At 46.5% G+C, this 13,089-nt stretch overlaps 1 protein-coding gene across 6 annotated transcripts in view; it reads right to left on the bottom strand.

The window, feature by feature from the left end:
* Nucleotides 1-13,089, bottom strand: part of Sh3tc2 (SH3 domain and tetratricopeptide repeats 2) — a 61,104-nt gene that overhangs the window by 2,144 nt on the left and 45,871 nt on the right. For all 6 annotated transcript variants that reach the window (XM_087592796.1, XM_087592793.1, XM_087592798.1 and 3 more), the window contains 4 exon segments: nt 6,047-6,197; nt 5,275-5,397; nt 2,060-2,210; nt 95-291 (listed from right to left, as the gene is read on the bottom strand). In XM_087592796.1, coding sequence (XP_087448922.1) covers nt 95-291; nt 2,060-2,210; nt 5,275-5,397; nt 6,047-6,197 — 622 coding nt within the window.

The raw sequence follows: 13,089 nt of genomic DNA, 5'->3' as shown, positions 1-13,089 counted from the left end.
TCCAAAGTCCCCTCACTAACTCTCTCAGTAAAGAATGGCTGAACAGTAGCTCTCAAAGAAAAAAAAAGAGCCATCATGGAAGACAACCTCTTACCTTCAGCTGGTAGAAAGTGAGTCGGCCCAGGCGACAATACACCTTGGCATAGTACAGCGCTTCCTTGGGACTCTGCAGCCATGGCGGGCACAGGGATAGAGTCTTCAGGTAGCAGTCTTCAGCCATCTCATACATGTTCAGAGAGAAGTACACGGTCGCCAGGCGGTGAAAAGCCACCAGCTCCTGTTTCTGATCTCCTGAGAATGACAAGAGTTGGGGATACCATGCAGCCAGCACTGGGTACCATTCACTCACCTTCAGCCCAGAAAACTTCCCGAGTCTACCAGATGCCACAGATTAGGGGCAGAGAAAAGAGCGAGGCACAGGCCCCTGCCCTCGTGCGGTTTGATGTTCCAGAACAATGAATTCCTTAAAGAATCCCACAAACAGAACATTGCTCTTATAGACCGTGCTACAAAGACAGCCACAAAACGCTGGGATGTCTGATTTCTGGAGAGAATAATCTGTGGTGCAGATGATGAGATGATTCAACATGAGTGGGGGAGGGGCGGGGGCTATCTCATAAAAACAGTGGTGGGCTATGATGAATGAGAAGACAAACTTGATTAAGTAATTAGGAATTCCTTTCTTTGAAGATCCCTGGATAGCAACCGTCCTTCCCCCATGAAGTCTGTCCTCAGAAAGCCCAGTGCCATCTCAGCTCCTTACCAACTCTCAGTCCCATGGATTCTACAGTGACCCATTGTCTTTTACAATAGTGGCTTTGTGTGTGCTGAGGGCCTAAGGTGTCTGAAGCTTTGTGTGAGTTAATGGTTTTAATAACTAACCAGTTTAATGCAAAGTACATTTATTAATGCCGAGAACAAAAGCTCCTCGTCCAATCCTGCCTTTTGGAATGATCACAAGGTAGCTATTTGATGCCATCTTTTTTTAAAAAAAAGAAAATTGCTTTTAAGCTTCAAAGAACCAAAAGCCAAAATTATAACAGCAGTCCAATGGAGAGAAAATTGTCTTCTCTGGGAAAGCACAATCACAGAGACATCAGCGTAAGGTGAGCCCAACCTCCTGGAGCTCCTTTCCAGGAAGCAATATATTGATAAAGAGACTGAGCTGCTCCGGGCCCTCAGGCCTTTCCTGAGGTCAGCAGCAACCCTCTGCTGAGATTTCCTGCAGTTAAAGTGGAGGGACAAGGGCAAAGAGTCCTCTGGTACAGTTAGAATCAATAAAACCCACTCCCTCCTGTATCAGATGACCTTGAAAATGCCCAGAAGAACCTTCTAGAACTACCTCTGAGGTTTCCATCTACTCCTGCAACCAATCAAGGCTCCGCTCATCAAGACTGCTTTTCCTCAGACTGGCGCACGTGTACACACACACACACACACACACACACACACACACACACACGCTCAGGGTGAAGTTTGTTTCCAGTCTTTTTAATTTTGCCTTTCCTCCCTGCCAACTGCTTACATTACTCCTCCCCAGCTTTCCCTGTAAGGGCAAGCTCTTTCAAATATGTCCGGAGTTAGGTTAATGGCAATTTGACCTTCATTTGCATTTCTACTCCACAGGGGAATATGTTGCCTACTTATTAACAAATTAAAAATTCAGGGAAAAAAAGTCTTTATGTAATAAAGACATTACCTATGCATAGAATGAAATACCCACTTACCTCATAGGGGAATGTTACCAACTGTGATATAACAGCACTGGCAACACTGACCTCTGAATAAGGACGTGTGCCTCACCCTGTGCTGCCACCGTTACATAGACAACTATTGCTTTTTGTAACCGAATGGGAGTAGACACTCATTTGAATAGTGCTCTGTTGATGAAGAACAAAACTTGTGGGAACTGATCCTGCTCAGTTAGTTTCCCTGACTGCTGAACCTAGAATTAAAACCCACACAACCCTAGTCCAAAGCTGGCATGCACTGCTTCACTAGCCATCGGTAAGTAGCGTTTGTTCCTAGCTCCGGGCACCTATGGGTTAGGCCCACCTACCTGTGAGGACACTCAGCCTGGCAGCCAGAGTGGCAAATTCCAAAGCTTTTTCATAGCCCCGGAGGCTGATCTGCAGCTCCGTCAGCTTGTTGAAGATCCGCAGCTCGGTTCGCAGGGCCTTCATTCTCCTCGCTAAAGGAACAGCCCCAGCCTGAGAAACCGAGGCACAGGGATCTTAATCTACAGATACGCCATGCTGTCCAGGCCTGGCTTCTCCTGGAGGGTCTGTGGTAACCATGTGTTCCCATGTTGCCTTTCCTCAACTCGCTCTCCGCTTGGTACTCTGCCCAGCTGTAACTAGTTTATGAACTGGAGGTCACTGAACCTTCTAAAATTGAGGCAAGCAGAAAAGAAAGTCGACTTCCTAATTATGAGGACAGGAGACAGGAGATTGGCTAAGGCAATTTAGGGATGGGGAATCCAAAAGTAAAGTATCCAAAAGTTCCATTCTTTGATCGATTGTTTGTTCAAGGGTTTGTTTCTCTGTGTATCCCTGGCTATCCTGAAACTCAGTTTGTGGAACAGGCTGGTCTGGAACTCAGAGACCCACCAGCCTCTCCCTCCCGAGTGCTGGGATTAAAGGTGTGTGCCACCACTGCCTGACTCAACAGTTCCATTCTTGCTTGTCCTTAGCCAGAAACAGGACATGTCATCCTTGTCTCTCCAGCCAGGATTGCCAGAAGGGAGCTCTAGCATCTTACCACCTCTTGAATGAGCATCTGCCGGCAGCCATTTTAAGGTTAAAGGTAGCTACAGACACTAAGCCCTTCCTGTGAACAACTCTGAAACGAGGTCTCCAGATTTTCATGTGCAAATGGGTTATATTCACTCCCCAACTTCAGACCAATCCTAAATGAGTTTAAGATCTCAGCTCTTGAGGAAGGAATGGCCTTGGAGGTCACTGGGGACATCAAGGCTCTGTTGAGGTCCCATTAAAGACCAGAATCTTCCTCTGGCCTTGGATGAAGATGTGGAATTCTGATCTGCTCCAAAGATTAGGGAATTACAAACAGTTGTCTCCCCCTCTAGGAGTTCATCTATCCAGGCCTGTCAGTCACCTACAGTCGTGCTAAGACGATAAAGAACACAATTGTCCCCTTAGTGACATAATGTACTTTCCCTTCCCAGAAACCCTGCCCCGAGGGCAGCTGCCTGGAGGTCTTCCGTCAGACAGCACTGCCAAACTGCCAGGCCACTGCCGTGGCCATGCGACTACGTAGCCATGTGACCATGTGACCATGTGACCATGTGGCCATGTGGCCTGGCCACTTCTCTGAGTCCTAACTCAGAAACAAAACGATTCCTTTCCCTTCTTCTCTCTGTTCCTGTCAGGTATGGGAAACACCGGGACACGCTTTCCTAACGCTCTGATTTTTCCCAGTCTTTGACTCAACCAAGTGCCCTCCCCTTCCCTATGTGGCTACGGACCACCAAGGTAGCTTTCTGCTCCTCTTGTTTCTCTCCTCCTGATGCTGCCAAGAATTGATAGCTTGCCTGTCCTGTTTATCTCTTAAACTCTAATAAAACTGCCTTTGGGCCTTTTTATAAGTCAATTTCTAAATCCTTTCATTAGTATAACTAACCACGCAAAAGAGGGGACTCCAGTTTCCCCAGTAATATATGGCACCCAGTGTGGGACTTCCCGAAGTTTCCAATAACTCTGGGGTCACCTCAGGCGATATGTGGAATACTTGTATGAGCCAGTGTCTGTGTCTGGTAGTGTTCTGGAAATAATCATTTCCATTGTTTCCATAATTCCAGAAGTTTAAGCTTGTCACCAAATCTTCGAGCCTTATATTTCTTTTTAACCTCGTTTATTTTTATTTTATGTGTATGAGTGTGTGTCTGCATGTATGTGTACCACACTCAGTGTAGCATGTGAGGAGGCCAGGATAGGGTATTAGATCCCTGGTACTGGAGCTGAAGGCAGTTGTGAGCTGCCATGTGGGTGCTGGGAACCAAATCCGGGTCCCCTGCCAGAGTAGCAGGTGCTCTTAATGAGAGCCATTTTTCCAGCCCCGAGCCTTAGTTTTATTATCCACAGGATGCGTGTGAGATTAGCACCTCTATCAGTGGGCTGCTTCTTGCTCTCCCACCTACACTCAGTGTCCAGCACACACTTGGTATCATGATGAAAAGCAGGCAACTGACCCCAGAGTACATACCCAAACAAGCAAAGGTTTAGGACCGAATACTTCCCGGATGTCAGGAAGATGATGAACAACAATTCATGTCTCTGCTAACCCTGGCCATTCTGGCTTCATCATTTGCAATAGTAACTATGAAATCATGACTTGATGAGTTATACATTTTAAGTTATTTGTTTGGGGGGGTTGGTTTGCTGTTGTTATTGTTGTTGTATTTTTTTGGTTTTTTTGTTTTGTTTTTGTTTTTTGACACAGGGTTTCTTTGTGTAGCCCTGGCTATCCTGAAACTCACTCTATAGACCAGGCTGGCCTCAAACTCAGCGATCCACCTGCCTCTGCCTCCCAAGTGCCGGGACTGAAGGTAGACATCACTACTTTCTGCTTTTAAATACACTTTAGTCCATGTTTATGAAAAGCACAGTAGCATCCCTTAGTGTCTGTGGTAGTGAGATGTCTCCCATAAGTCTTAGGCATTAGAATACTTTGTTCCCAGATGATGACTGTCTGGGGAGGGTTAGGAGGAATGGCCGTACTGGAGGAAGCATATCACTGGGGATGGACTCTGAGGTCTCCAAAAACTCATCATTTCAAGAGGGCTCTCTCTGTTTCCTGTTTGTACTTTAGATGGGAGGCCTGAGGTGTTACTGCCACTGTCCCTGCCTGTGGTCACACTTCTCTGATAGGATGTTACACATATTCCCTCGGAACCACAAGCTCAAATTAAACCATTCTATAAATTGTCTTGGTCCTTTTATCCCAGCATCAGAAAAGGTAACTAATAGTGTCTACCCATGCATCCCCCTAGGTCATGGTCCATAAAGCTACAGTCCTAAGAATTCTGATCATCTATGTATGCTACTCCTGCAAAGGGCTCTACACACAAAAGACCTAATTACTCTGATACATTGTAGCAGCAAGGCTTACATCTCAAGCCAAAGAGTAACGTTGATGAGATCCCTTGCTGGGATGAAGATGTGCGTTCTAGACAAGGAAGACAAAGAGGGTTCAGTGGAGCTGCCCCCAGTTGTGCCAGGGCTGGCTCGGCATAGTAGGAAGTCAGTGGCTCACCCGGTAATACTCCACAGCCCGATGTCTATGGCGGGTCCCATTGAAGAACACATCACCTGCTTCTTCATAAAGCTTGAGAGCGAGGGAGAGCTCTTCTGACCTCAAGGCTGTCTGGATGGCCTCCTGATAGAACAAAAATAGCTGTCAAAGGTAGAGAAAATGTCATCCAGAGTTCCGAGACAAGCACGGGGAGGATCGAGAACCTGGTCAGAATCCTAGAAACCCTTAGCCATTGTGTGGTCTTGGCCTCCACCCATGAAGCTGGTCAAGAGACTCAGATGTGACCTATCTGAAAGTCCCGTGTAGGAGGAGGACATTCTTCTGGGGGGACTTGGGGAGCTCTTAGTAGTGCAGAGATAAACAGTCTGTTCCCATAGCTAAATATTTATTTTAATATGTTTCAGGAAAGCCATTAAAAATGAGTCAAGCCAGTGATTTCAGACATTATGTAAAGTTGAGTGTCTTTGAAGGGTTGATTTGAAGTGGAATACAAGAAAAATAAATAAATAATGGTTTAAGAGGGCGCACGGACTTAGCCATGGACCCACTTAATGTATAAATGACTGAAATTGGAGATGTGGGACCCATCCCGGCAAGTGGAGGCAGCAAGACTGAACAAACTCCCAACTCCTCTTCCAAGTTCAAGTGACTATTATCAACAAATGTTCTGTGCTCGGCTTGCCTCCTCCCAACCCCCACAAACTCTCCGTCTCTGCCTCCAGCCAGCTAGGAGAGTACCGCTGCTCCTCAGGTGGCCGCACCGCCAACCCACCTGCAAATACACTTCCACCAGCTCGTCTTCCTGCATGAGGTAGTGCAGGCGCCCGGCCCCCAGCCAGGCCTCAGCAGCTTTGTCTCTCTCCCCTAGGTCGACGAATATCCGCAGGCTCTCCTTGATGCAGGCGAGGGACCTTCTGAGGGACCTGAGGAAAGATGTGGACCTGTGAGCTATGGAGAACCCAAGAGCTCGGAGGTCACTCAGCACAGGAAGACCCGAGTTTCTAGAAGAGAGCTAGCTTGCTGCAGACCACAGAGAGAGCAGGGGCTCATTTGAGTCTCAGCTCTGCAGGCTGTGTGATCTTAAGACAAGATAGTTCTTACCCAAGCCTGGGTTTTCCCATCTGTAAAAGGGGAATGTAATTAATTGTTCCTGCCTTAGAAGATTATTGCGAGGACTGAGATATCCGTCTAGAACGTTCAAACTGGTGCCTAGGAAGTAGGAAGCAGTTGATGAACATTTAAATATCATGACCACCATTACTAACCCACATCCCTCAACCTTTAGACTATACCGCAGTATATTTCACATAAGCACCCTGGAGGACAACAAATGTACTTCTATGAACGTAATGCCTGAGTGGCCATAGAGATAATGTATAGTGGGTAACTGGAAACCATGAAGAAGATATTGACCTTTCATTAAGAAGAACAATCCAAACAGCCTGTTTTTTTGTTTTTTTGTTTTTTTTTTTTAAAGATGGTACTTAATCCTGCTTTCATTATTTGGAAACTCTCTAATTAGTGGGTGTTCTTTAATGATTTGGGAAAATGTGTCATGTAGAAAATACAGTTTCCCCATAACAGGAATTTAAAAAAGAAATGTGGTATGAATGATGTGGTGGTGAAGACCCAGAGCCAGAGAACAGCGGGGACCACAGGGCCTCCTCTGTCACCCCCAGCAGCCATGAGTCACTTGGGGACTTTTTAAACCAATACATGCAATTCACTGTGGTACAGTCACACCAGCTGGAGCCCTGGATTAACTGGGATTATGACCCGGGTGCTAGCACTTGGTCACAGCTCCTGTGGTTTGACTGTACAGCTCGGATTAGTATTTGCTGTTCTAGCCCATTCTTTGTACGGGCTAGAAACAGTGGTTCTCAACCTGTGGGTTGCAACCCCTTTGGCAAATATCTAGCTCCAAAAAATATTGACATTATGATTCATAACAGTAGCACAATCACAGTTATGAAGTGGCAATGAGGATGATTTTATATTTGGGGGGATCACCACAGCACAGCTGTATTAAAGGGACCCAGCACCAGGAAGGTTGAGAACCAGTGCTGTAGAGGAAACAGTTCCAGACACGGGAGATGACTTCACAGGGCTGTGCAACACACCGGGAGCAGCTCCAAAACCAGAGAGCCCCATCCACAGTTCTGAAAGTGTGAGCCCCTACTCCTACCCCTACCACCTCCCAACCCCATGGCCCCACCCCATTGATATTACCTTGAGAGCTTCAGAAAATTCCAAACTCCCAGAGGTACCTGGGACTAACTAAATGGAAGCATGACAGCCACAATCCATAGGCCCGAGTTCCCAAAACACACTCAGTTTATGGTCACCCTGCATCAAAGTCTAGGACATACACCTTTTAGAAACACCAAATGCTATCGGCCACAACTGCAAATGTGTACACAAGAAGCATACGCACTGAGCGTCGTTCCTATCTGTTGTGCTTTCTATACAGTTTGACTCACAAAGGTTAGAGGTGTGATCTCCACTGTAGCAAAGCTGAAAGGTAGTGAGGCCTATAAGATGAATCCAAGGTAACTGGATCACCAGTTATCTGAGGCATTGTTCACAAAAGAGATTACGTGGCTCTCCTGGGACTTTGGTTAGCTCTGATGAGAGCTGAGTTGTCCTGAAGAAACAGCATAGGTCTGGTTTCTTATCTCACCAAACACTCTTGCCAGTGTGGTACCGTTAACCAGTAGGCCTATGCCAGACCTGGAGTGATGATGGCACCATGCCCTATTGCCTAACCCAAAAGGTTTTGCAATAGCAATGGAAAATGGATTACTATGTCAGCTCATCACAGACAACTCAGCTGTCAGGCCCTTTTTCCAATGAGGGATGCAAACTTTGCCTTGACTGGTGCTCACTGACCCTTTTTGGCAGTGACGCAGCTTTGGGCTTTCTGAAAAAGAGTGCCCAGGTATTCAGCCCATGTAGGAAAGAACTCTGGTTGTCCCTACTGCCCTGCCCTTGACATAAGATGACTGGCTTCCAGGGTGAACATTAGACTCTCTCAAGTATTTCAAATCTGAAGTCGGGACAATGCTGAAAGCTGAGAAGCCACATGCGTCGCTGTGCCAGCCACTGGCCTCCCTGATTGGGTAGAAACCACAGTCCTCATAAAACACAGGAAGGCCTGACCTTCTCGGCGCAAATCTGAACAAAGAGGTAAAGCAGTCCAGGCCTGGCTCCACTACACTCCTCATTCTGACCAGAATGAATGGTGAAGACAGAACTCGTAAACCTCATCTTGATCCTATTTCCTGTTGTGCTTTTTATTATCACTTACTGTCCTCGATGTCCTTGCTCTGGAGTTTCTGTCTCCAGATCCTCAGGGAACAAGATTTAGATTCTCAGAGGCTAACACACGGAGTAGACATTTGCTTCTTTGCCAGGGAGAGAAGAGTTAAGCATTTCTCTCCAAGATAAACACCCCCCCAGGGTAGGAGTGGGAGATAAAACATGGAGACCTCCACATGAGCAGAGGGTTTCACCAAGACACACATTTGTCTTCTTTTAAAGTGCGCTAATAGTCTAAACTGGGAGGTGTGTTCAGCTGCCTTGGTAGATTTTTTTTTCTTTTTTCTTTTTTTCGGAGCTGGGGACTGAACCCAGGGCCTTGCGCTTGCTAGGCAAGTGCTCTACCGCTCAGCTAAATCCCCAACCCCGCCTTGGTAGATTTTAATCAGTCCTTACCACCCATTATAATAAATGCAACGGCTATGTTGTGTCACACACAGGACTGACTTGAAATGACCTGGCATCCTCTTGCCACTACCTGAAGGCTCTACACCTGGTTTCGCATATATATATATATATATATATATTCTGGGTTAGCACTGACTCACTCATGTGAGTCCTCTACCTGACCTGTCTTGATCCCACTTTCATTTTAACCCTATTTCCTGTTCACACTCCAAGTTCACACTCTGGGTCTCAGGCCTTGTTTCTTCTTCCCTGTCCAAACAGATGAACGGCAGCCAGGTGACACCAGCACATCTGTATTCCCAGACAGCATCCTGCCATCCCTGCCTGGGTGACCCTGCCTGACCTCTAACAGAGTCTAGCCTCCAGTGGTCCTTCTGTCCTTTTGCTATATAGCAAGAGTCCTACTTGCAGACGGCTGTTCAGGTGGAGGGGTGGGCACCTTCGATGCCATCCTCTCGTTCTCCAGCCATAGACCTTTAAACTAGCAAGGTGCTTAGCTGGTTTTACAGATAAACAATGCCCCAAGGAAGAAAATAAGCACTCCCAAATTCCCGCGTTCATTTCTAATTTCTAAAACCTTATTTGAAACTCTCTGCTGCTCATTGAGGGTGGCAGTGGCAAGGTATGGTAGAGTTGACTGGGCATTTAGCGTGCCCTGGGCACTTTGTACCCATAAGCTCAATTAATCGTCACATTAGCTCCAAGGGAGCAGTATTACTACTACTGTAGCCATTTTACAAAAGAAGAAAAAAATAAGAGCTAGTGGAAGGGTGGCTCTGCATGTTAAGGCACTTGTCACCAAGGCAGAACATCTGAGTTCCATCACTGGGACCCACAGGGTAGGAGAGAATTGATCCTGAAGGTTGTTCTCTGAGGTCCACATACACCCAATCACAGGCATGCTATAACACCACCACACCACACACACACACACACACACACACACACACACACACACACACACACACACCAAATAAATGTAAATGAAAATGGAAAATTAAGGCTCAGAAAGCATAAGGAACTGTGGCCATGTAATAAATCATGTTTAAACCAGAATCTAATGCTGCAGGTCTAGCCACGCATTCAAGCACCCCTTACTGAACTCCTGACTTAGCTATCATGTGTCGGAAAGCTTTGATCCCTTTGCCACTTACAAAAGAATGAAATTGTTAAGGACATAAATGATTGCAAACCTTGAGAAAAGCTTTCCTCATCTGTAAAAACGGGTGGTAATGAACCACAGCCTTGAGATCAAGTGCAGACATACCAAAGGCAGCTGTTTCTTTGGTTAGGATTGCAGAAGAATTAGGGATTAGTCATATTAGTTATATTAGAAACCAAATGTTGGAGGCGCTTTTCTTCTTTCTGTTGCTTGTTTTGCTGTTTTTATTTGAGGTCCCCAGAAGCAAGCAGAATAGAATAAAAGAAAAGCTAGGAGGAACCAATCCTACACTGGCATCAGGTTCACATGCAGGGACTAGTCGGTCTCCACAAGGGCCTGCTGCTTGCAAAGCACTCCCTCCTTCTAGTTCTACTATGTTGGATGTGCTTACCACACTCTCTGACTGTGATGGTGACCATTTTCTGTTCTCTTTACTATTCTGTGAGCATAAGAAGCTCGGGGACTGTAATGCCTTTATCTGATTTCTAGCTACGTGGCTGGACCAGAGGAAATGATTTTAAAAAGTATTATTTGTTGAGTGATCCAATAAAGTCACAAGGTCCTCCTGAACCCTACACAAGGGGTTGATCTGTATAGTAGTTTGGATGAGAATGCCCCCATAGGCTCATATGTTTGAATACTTGGTCCTAAATTCTCATGGAATGGTTTGGAAAGATTAGGAAGCGTGGCCTTGTTAGAGAAGGTGTGGCCTTATTAGAGGAGGTGTGGCCTTGTTAGAGGAGGTGTGGCCTTGTTAGAGGAGGTGTGGCCTTGTTAGAGGGGGTGTGGCCTTGTTAGAGGAGGTGTGGCCTTGTTAGAGGAGGTGTGGCCTTGTTAGAGGAGGTGTGGCCTTGTTAGAGGGGGTGTGGCCTTGTTAGAGGAGGTGTGGCCTTGTTAGAGGAGGTATGGCCTTATTAGAGGAGGTGTGGTCTTGTTAGATGGGCGTGGCCTTGTTAGAGGAGGTGTGGCCTTGTTAGAGGAGGTCTTATGTTAGAGGAGGTGTGACCTTATTAGCAGAGGTAGTGGGGCCTGATCCAAGGGAGGGCTTTGAGGCTTCAAATGCTTCCCATAATTCCCAGTGCACTCTACACACACACACACACACACACACACACACACACCCATCCCATTGCAGTTCTGCGATGTGAGTGGTCCCTCCACCATGCCTCCACTCTATCATGATAGACTCCAACCGTCTGAAACTGAAGCCCTATTAAATGCTTCCTTTTATAAGTTGCCTTGGTTGTGGCATTTAACCACAGTGATAGAAACGTAACTGACACCGTCTGCATGTGTCAGGTTGAGACCAAGAACAAAATCCATGAAGGTGTCAACCACTCGGAGACTGAACCCTTGGTCTCATTCCAATGTAGTTGTCTCCTGGAAGGCAGAGAGAACATTACTCTGTAGGTACTGACCAGTGAGACAAACCTACTACCCCCTCCCATTTTGAACACCAGAGGGAAAATCAATTAATTTAGTGATGATAACCACTAAGAAGACAGAAGAGGGAAAGCCCCTTCTATTGAGAATTTCAGCTAAGTCCAGTGAAGCCAAGCGGTGTGATGACGCTGGCCTCCAGCAGGGAGGGACAGAGCTGATAAAAAACCAAGCCACTCTCGACCCTGGAATCCTAAGGCGCCATCCTTATCTAGGGCGAGGGTTGTTAGCAGAGAAAACAGCACATACAAAGCGCTTGAGTACATGGACAATAGACTAGGGGTGGCAAAGTCTGACCCGCGTGCCAAGCACTCCCTCCCGTCTGTTTTTATGAGTTAGTTAGCTTTTCTGGAACGCAGCCACTCTCATTGTTTATGTACTGCCCAGAGCTGTTTTTACACTACAGCTGCTGAGTGGCAGAACGCTGATGGAGAACATATGGCCCACGAACCCTGAAACATGTACTATTTGACTGGTTTTTTTTTAAGCTTACTAATGTGAGGGGTCATGCTCATAACCCTAGCACTTTTGAGGTGGGAGCAGAAGAATAAAGGTTCAAGGTCACCCTGCTCTGGGTGATTCTGCCTCAAAAAATAAAAACCAAATAAGTTTTCCGACACTGCCGTAGTCTCCAACTGTTGGCAACAACCACCACCGGGGGCCTCGGGTAACACATTGGACCACTTTAGCACTCAGCTTCCATACAGCTTCTTGCTACATGCAGTTACCCTGAAACAGACGCACTGCTCAGCAAAACAACACGTGTTCCATAGAAGCTTTCTGCTGGCCCAGTATTTTCTTTGTGGATGTTTACTGTACGTCCAGAGGCCTGCTGAGATGCAATCCCCATAGCCTACCCAACTCTGCATCCTTTCTCAGCCAAGGACTTCTCTGCCTGAGTCGCCATGATCGTCACCATCTGTTCACCTGTTACTCACATGACCTTCGCATCTATTCCCTTGATCAGAAATGCCACTTGCTAGCACTCGCCTTTTCCCAAGCATCATACTCAGCCCTCGGGACTCTCCTCAAATGTCTTACATAGATGATTTCTGTCACACAGACCCTCTTACCCCTCCCTAGAACCCTTTTCTCCTCCGAGCCTGACTCTGCTTGCTTTACCTTGAGTTTGGTGAGAACGGAAATTCTTTGAGAGGAGCTGAAGAAATCTGTCCATGACAGCGGTATTCAACCTGGGGGGTTGCAGCCACCCCTTGATGACCTTTTTCTAGGGGTTGCATATCAAATATCCTGCATACCAGATATTTATATTATGACTCGTAACAGTAGCAAAGCTACGGTTATGAAGCAGCAACAAAAATAACTTTATGGTTGGGGAGGTCACCACAGCATGAAGAACTGTATTAAAAGGTCAGCGTTAGGAAGGTTGAGAACTGTTAAGTTTCAAACCCGAGACAAGCACCTGAGATGCCTGTTTAACCTACCAAAGTGGGCCAGACCTCCAGTTTTTCCCAGCATCCCTCAGT

The sequence above is a fragment of the Rattus norvegicus genome, chromosome 18 (assembly GCF_021556685.1).
Source record: "Rattus norvegicus strain SHRSP/BbbUtx chromosome 18, alternate assembly SHRSP_T2T, whole genome shotgun sequence".
NCBI classification, from domain to species: Eukaryota; Metazoa; Chordata; class Mammalia; order Rodentia; family Muridae; genus Rattus; species Rattus norvegicus.
Note: the sequence above shows the minus strand (reverse complement) of the source record. Positions and strands in the feature narration are given on the sequence as shown.